Here is a 7,395-nt window from a genome sequence, read left to right as displayed (position 1 = left end):
GATGGCAGTCCCCTACACCCAGTCACCATACAACCCAAGACCCAGAGCAGTGCATAGCGACAAAGAGGACAAGACACAAGGAACATTCAAGAAAATAAAGCAGAAGAGGATGTTTACACATCAGGAGGTACTGATGGACTTCGTGAAAGCTTAGGGAGGAATGAAAGACTGAGGACAAAGAAGGGTTTCCTGATGTCGAGAAGCTGTAGGAGAGAAGGGCAAATGCCAAGAAAGAAGGAAACAGACAGACTATGGAGAAAGTATCAGGGTAAGTATAAGAGAAGCAGAAGGATAAGCAGGACGACAACCACGGAACCAAGAAGCTTACGTTCAGCTGGAAGAAGCTGAAGAAAGTGTCTCAGCCTAGGTCAAAATAATTTCAAAGTGCTGGAGCCAGGTTGCAGGAGATTAAGAAATGATGTAGAGAGGAGAGGAAATGGAGTCAGCAAAAATAAACTACCTACTCCAGAAACTAGAGATGAAAAGGAGATGGAAGCTGGCAAAAGAAAGTGAAATGACAGGAGATATCTTTAGAATGGGGAAAAAAAGGCACAGACTAAAGCACTGGAGCTTAAAGCAGAGAGGGCAACAAATGCATCAACAGTGTGACAACAGCAGGCATGAAGGGACAAGGTCAAGTTGGAGACAGCTGCAGACCTGAAAAGCAAAAGCAAAGATCTCACGATCAGGAGTCAGAACCAAAGGAAAGTGAAGAAGCTGGACCAACACTGAACACATTCACATCACAATGAAGTCTATAAATACCGATCAGAGGATAAAAAACCAGTATGGACAGAACCTAGAGAAAAGCATTTTTCAGAGAGGCAAGATAGTCACTAACGAAGAGTTACTGATCTAGGCAGGATTTGACCCTGGGAACTATTATGTAAAGGCTTGCAGTGCACAAAGGTGCTATGGCATTTGCACAGGAATGCTGCATTATACACACAATGAATGCATGACATTATGCATATTGTACTTGTGCCTAATGGTATTTGCACAGGAGACATCATGAGCTTTGCCAGAAGTGCCCAGACCCAGATCCAAATGCTGAAGTGTGGGTGTTCTTCAGAGTACCACGAAACACAGCTGAGGTCACAGGAGGATGCTCCCACAGGAGAGGCTGGGGCATAACGCAGCTCCTCCACTTTCCTGAGGCATAGGCAGAGGGGTTGCTCAAGAAGTGGCAACTGGGATGTTTCTGCCAGACCTCCTGTTCCCAGGGACTTGGGGGGGGCAGAAACATGGGGGCCATGCGGCACTAAGCGTCACCACTTGCTTCTCAAGGTGAACCAGGTGGTGACATTGTCTTATTCTCTCCTCTGCAGAGACCCATGCTTCCTGAGTCACATCTGAATGCAAGAAACATGACAAACACCTCGAAAAATGGATTGGTCCAGGTCAGATCTGATTGTGGCAACTCTGTGCCTGACCCCACGCAGTCAGTGGCCAAAGCCAGCATGTGACATGAGCTGGTCAAGTGACTCACCACATTACTTCAGCTTCAGGGATAAAGCAGTGACACAGTGAATATTTAAATCTTTCCCTTGTGAACGAAGTACGCTGCTTAGTAAACACAGTGCTTTCAGCTAACCATGCACCGTAGCCCTCCTTCCCTGTTAATGAGATTAATGAGTTTGGCAAGCCAGGGACTGCTTTAATAAATGATTAGCTGAGCTTTAGCAAATTCTCATCTGACTAACTTTCCCCACCCCACTTCCATGTGAATGTCTATATCAAGAAAAGAAAAGCAGCTTTTGGGAAAACACAGGAATTCTTTTGCTACCCAAAAGCATTTGGGAGATGTGCAGTAAATTATCTGGCATCTTCTATATTCTATCCCAAGCTCTTTATTAACTTTTAAAGTAATTTTTTTTCAGATCCTGTCCAGAAATAGCATTTAAGAGCAACACAGTGTCTCAGACTAAGAGACTGGAACAGTGGAAATCTATTTAAGACAAATTATATATAATTATATATGGCTGAACTGGGAAACTATACACCTGTTATTTCCTCTACCAAAAAAAAGGACTGGAATCGATTCATGTAATACGTCACTGTGGCAACAGCGTCCATCAAAAAGGCCAACAGGATGCTCAACTGCCTGAGGATAAGATGGTAGCTTTACACCTATCAGTTATCTCCATGCAAGTGAATTGTAGAGGTCTGCTTAGGACTTCCTCAACTTCAAGAAGAAACTGCTGGCCTCAAAAATCTTCAAGAGAATAGCCAAGATAAGAAAAGCCTTAGAAGTATCACAGGAGAGAACTCTGGACTGTTTATACAGCAGAGCAAGAAAGAATGAAAGATGTGAAAACAGATTACAAGCTTAGCGACAGCACTGTGGTAGCTCTTTGTCTAGTTTAACACAAGTAGGACTAAAATAAAACTGAATTGTGCTCTGCTATGTTTTGAGTAATGCAGATAAACAGTAGTCCTTATTTCAAAATCATCATGGAAATGTAATTTCTGCACTCCAGAGAAGCAACCTGTTCATTGGGAATTTCAGAATGTTTGAACTTCGCAAGCAAAATCTAGCTCCTGAGAGTCTCATGATTACGTGACAATTTTGCTTTACAACTTTGCTGTTCTCCTAAATCCTCAGAAAAAGGTCTGCAAATAATCGAGTGCATCTTAAAAACACAGATACTCTTACTCTCAGGAAATAAAAGAATGTATGAATTTGTGTGTCTGTGCATGTGTATATATACACTCCCAGAGAAAAGAGCTTAAAAATAATCACACTTCAGAAATACAATTGTATGGGTTTTGTCTGTTTCTCACTGGCAATGTGTATTTGTTTCCTTTCTCTGTTTTTTTTCCTAAACCATCCTCAGATTATGCATTCAAACTATGCAATCACCATTACACACAAGCTATCACTAATACATTTTGGTGGTGATTAAAGAAAATTCCAGGAAGCGATTACAGAGGGGAATATTTGTAAGGACGCTTTTGAGCCTTGTGAGCCTGATCTTCATAAGCGCCTTCCATGAGGAAAAGAGAGAAGGCAGCTGAGAGGTGATAACTGAGGCTCTTGCTTTTCAGCTGCCCTCTGGAGAAGCCCGTGCCTCCCTGAGGCTAGATGAATCCCAGGAAGATTTAGCTTCACTACATAGCCTTAAGCTGGCCTTTAGGAATAGAATCCTAGAATGGTTTGGGTTGGAAGGCACCTTAAAGATCATCTAGTTAGAATAAAGTTGATCTGAAGCACTAAACCCTGTAAATAATAACAAAGCCAAGTACTGTAGCTCAGTGTAACGGGTCTCAGACTGCATCCTTCTAGCACATAAGATTTGAGTCAAAGAAAAGGCAGTACACATTATTCTTCAGGTCAGGACAGGTCTCTTTATCTGTGCATGCATCACATCTCTTTCTTTGCAATTATGTGTCTCACACTACCACTCGCGTGCAGCGTACAGCTGATGCTGTGAAACTGCAAAATTCACATCTCCCAGTTTTGTGCACCTTTATTGATAGGAGTGGTCATTGTGCATACAGGAGAATGAATGTCCTTGGGTCCTGAACCTGGCACCTCAAGATTAGACCTAGCCTACACCCAAATGCTTTGGCAGAAAAGTATACGTTCATTGGTAAGGGACAGAGCTCCTAGGGTAGTTTACGTCACTTACCCAAACAAAATAAACTGCTGGGCAAAAGGGTGCTGAATCTTTCTTTTTGTCCCTTGGCACATCATCAGAATGATCATGCATCAATTAGAAGTATTCTTTCCCCCACTGCTGAATAGAGCCACTCCATCCACAATTTCAAATGTGGATCAAGCCTGAATTGGGAAGTGTAAGATCTGGGCTTCGAGACTGAAAAGTCAGAGATGATAAACAGATGTGTACATGGGTGAATGGAGAGCCAGCGGAATCACTGAGAGCATGTTGTACAGATTCTCGCCTACTCATGCCGGACTAAACCAAATCCATGCAATTAATCACCAAAAGACATCACCATCAGATTGTGCTGAGTGGCTTATAGGTAATGAATTGAATGTCTTGGTCTGGTTCCTATCAGGCCACCGATTGTCAACTTTTTTAGCCAGCAAGAAACCAATGTCAAAATAGGTCAGCTGCAGCCGAGGTGAAACTGTCACACTGCTTTCTACGGCTCTGTAGCAAAACAGAGAATTTCAGCTCCCTAACTGCTTAACCCGGAAAGCGGCAAAACCAAAGCAGTTGGAGGAAAGCATGGCCTTGCCCACCCAGCACTCACCGCACAGAACCTCAATACAAAAGCACTCCATGCAGGGGACTGACCGCAGCCGACACTGGGCTATTCCCCACTCTTCCCTGTTCTCTGTGATCCTGTCTTCCGGGCACCTCCATGCTCCTGAGTCCTCTGAGGGGACGCACATCCCCAAAACAACAAGGATTGCGTAAGGGCTTTCACGAGAACTCTGGATATTTCATGTGCTTTTCTAGGTATTGGTCTCTCTTCACCAGCTTCCCTGTGCTCATTACACTCTCTTACGACCTGCCCCTTTCGCACATTCACAAAAGTCAACCTGGACATTTTCAGGTGAATTATCTCAGCTTTGGCCACCAGATCAAATCCACTCTGTCTTATTACTGTCTTAAAGCTGTTACAGTTGTCAGATGGCTCCTCGTTTACAGTCTTGGTTCAGCATCCCAAAAATCATTCCCAGCACTATCACTCAGCAACTGGTCACCACCAGAGGCCCGAGAATGAAGGAAAAGAAATGGAAAGAGTCCCTCCAAGCCCTGCAGCACCAAGCCATTACACCTGTCCTCAGGATGGCACTAGGATTTCCACTGGTGGCAGTCCCACGCAAGATGATCTCACAGGAATAAAAAGCAAGAAGAATGTGAGATTGCATCCCATTTACACTATGCTTATGCTGTGTGCAGCCAGTCAAGGGGAGTCAGATGAATACTTTAAATCAAGTCAGATAAAACAGTCCATCCATTTCCCTGCCTTCCCAAGAAGTCTGCTCAGTTGGCCAGGAAACAGCAAAGCACCACTGTGCTCCAGAATGCCCCCTGTGCCTGCTCTCCTAAACTCTGGCTGGGACAGCAGAGGTAGTAAATCTACTCGCCTTTGTACTATACCATTGCCTTTCAGAGGCTCTTCTACACAGGGAAAGTAAACAGGTACCAAGGGGTAAATTTCTGGTAAAAAAATTACTTAACAGGGAGAGCAGATCACATTTTAATAAGAACAGTCTTCTAACTGTAATCTTGCCAAGCTTAGGCTGAGTCGCGAGGCAGAAAAAAATCTGCTCTGCTTGTTCTGTACATAAAACTGGAGTTCAGTCTCCTATGCAACAATTCTCTCTAGTTTTAAATGCTTTAGGAATTACAGCATTATGAAGAATAATGGCAAACAAGAGGGGAGGATTCATTTCAGAATCAAGCCGCACTTGGTACTTTACAAGAGCCAGTTTTGCACAGGGGCTTAAGGATACTTGACAAATTGTACCTTCTTTTTCTAGAATGAGAACACAGCCCCACACTTTGCAGGAAGGCATAAAGGACGACCTGCTCTTCATCCTTTTGCTGCTGTTGTTAAAACACTAGCTTTAGGCCTGTGAGAGAGCACGGCAGAAGGAAGAGAAGCCTAAGCAAATCCACTGTACCTCACATGCAGGATTTTTTGAAATTGCAGCAAGAAGTCACAATGCACAAAATCAAACAAAAGATAAATGCGAGAGCCAAAAATTAAAGATAAACGAAAGACAGAGAGGAATTATTGCTGGGAAAAAACTAACTGCGAGTACTGATTAGAAATTTCTCAGCTCACCTCGGGGAGGGAGGAGGGGAAAGAAGGGGCGAGAGCCTCTCTCTCTTTCTTGCTCCCTTTTGTCTCCTTACTTCCTCCCCATCTTGCACTCTCTTAGCCTGGCCCCTCCACCTCCCAACCCCCATTTCTCCTTCCCAAAGTGGCGTGTACCGCTCGGGCTGGATTAGGACTCCTTACCTTGATGCAGACCTTTCATTCCTTTGCACAGCCACTGGGGAGAGGAAAATCTTGAATCCATGTTTGCTAGCCTCTCTCCCTTTTCCGTGCACACATATACACGCTCACGCTCACTCACACACACACACACCTTTGCTTATTTGCTTTCTCTCAGCCATGAGAAAGCACAGCAGTGCCTGCTCCCGGAGGGGAACACGCCGACACCGGCTGCCTCCATCTCTCAGCACACAGCTAACCTGTTGCCTGCCGGAAGCCTGTGCCTGCCGGCAGCCGACAGCACCAGCAGCAGGCAGCCCTGTCTCAAAAGCCCAGGACTAGAGGAGACTGGAAGGTCTTCCTACTGCAGCAGTACCTCTTGCCCTGCATAGACCTTGTATGCTCCCAACGGTGGTCACTGCCAGTAATCATGAACCACCTTTAATGGAGGGAGAAAGCTGTCAACAACCCAGCCTTTCAGCTTGATGGAAAAGTCCCGACCTAGCCAGACATGTCCAGATAATGAAGCTCTATAAAAAGAGGGAGGAATGTAATGTCATGTTTATCTACACCCTATACTCCTTTACCAGTCCCTGGATGCTATTTATCAGCATGCTACTGTGGCTAGTAGGAAAGGAGCGGTAGTTGTGGATGTGCTGGCACTTCAGACCAACTCAGTGAAGTGGGATACATTCGGAAGCAGCCAAAAGGCAGGGAGGGAGGGAGGGAGGGAAGATGAGCTGGAAGCTGCCGAAGCCCCAGATGAGGCCGTGAAACCCTGGAAGGGAGCAGTAGGCAGGCACCAGTTTTGAAGATGACTCAGAGTGAAAAGCAAGGAAAGGGGTGGGTGGGTGGTGGGAGAGAGGTGTTATGACTAAAAGCCGAATTTACTGCTTGTGAATCCTAAATCTGAATAGGAAAAGGGAACAGCCTAAGGTCTCTGGGATACATTGGCGGTGGTGGGAAAGACATGCCACTTAACCCAAGTGCATCTGTTTCTTCTTTCAGGCTGTAATCAGCCTGCCTGCCTAAGTCAGTCTGCTGCAGCCATTCCTAAAGCCTCCTGCTCCTTCCTGTGCTTGGCTGGTGCACCAGCTCACAGGCAGCAGACCCTGACCTGACAGGGCTCCCTCTTTCCCCCCGATTCCCGCTCTCAGCGCACTGTTATCCCTGCCCTCTCCTTTCCTCTCAGTCCAGCTCTCAGACCCAGCCCCTTTTCAGCTTGTTCCCCCTCGCAGAATCCACTCTGCTCTCCTCTCCCTTGCTTAGGGAGGACTTGCGCGACCTCTTTGGGAGTCTGCCGGGCAAGAGGTGGTTGGCGAGGAGCGCTGGGGGAAGCAGTCCCATCCTGCGCTTTACAGAGGCCTGGGCACAGCTGCACCATCACCGGGAAGGCCGGATCCTGCCCCCTTGGAAGCCGGGGGAGCAGCAGGGCAGCCCCCTCCTCGCACACCTCTGTCTGACGGCGTGCAC

At 46.1% G+C, this 7,395-nt stretch overlaps 1 protein-coding gene across 1 annotated transcript in view; it reads right to left on the bottom strand.

The window, feature by feature from the left end:
• Positions 1-6,007, bottom strand: part of ILDR2 (immunoglobulin-like domain containing receptor 2) — a 33,075-nt gene extending 27,068 nt beyond the window's left edge. The window contains exon 1 of the mRNA XM_010193711.1: positions 5,947-6,007. Coding sequence (XP_010192013.1) covers positions 5,947-6,007 — 61 coding nt within the window. The remainder of the gene's footprint in view (positions 1-5,946) is intronic.
• Positions 6,008-7,395: the final 1,388 nt, after the last annotated feature.

The sequence above is a fragment of the Mesitornis unicolor genome, unplaced genomic scaffold, assembly GCF_000695765.1.
Source record: "Mesitornis unicolor isolate BGI_N332 unplaced genomic scaffold, ASM69576v1 scaffold48601, whole genome shotgun sequence".
In the NCBI taxonomy this organism is placed as follows: domain Eukaryota; kingdom Metazoa; phylum Chordata; class Aves; order Mesitornithiformes; family Mesitornithidae; genus Mesitornis; species Mesitornis unicolor.
This window is presented reverse-complemented; position numbering and strand designations above follow the sequence as displayed.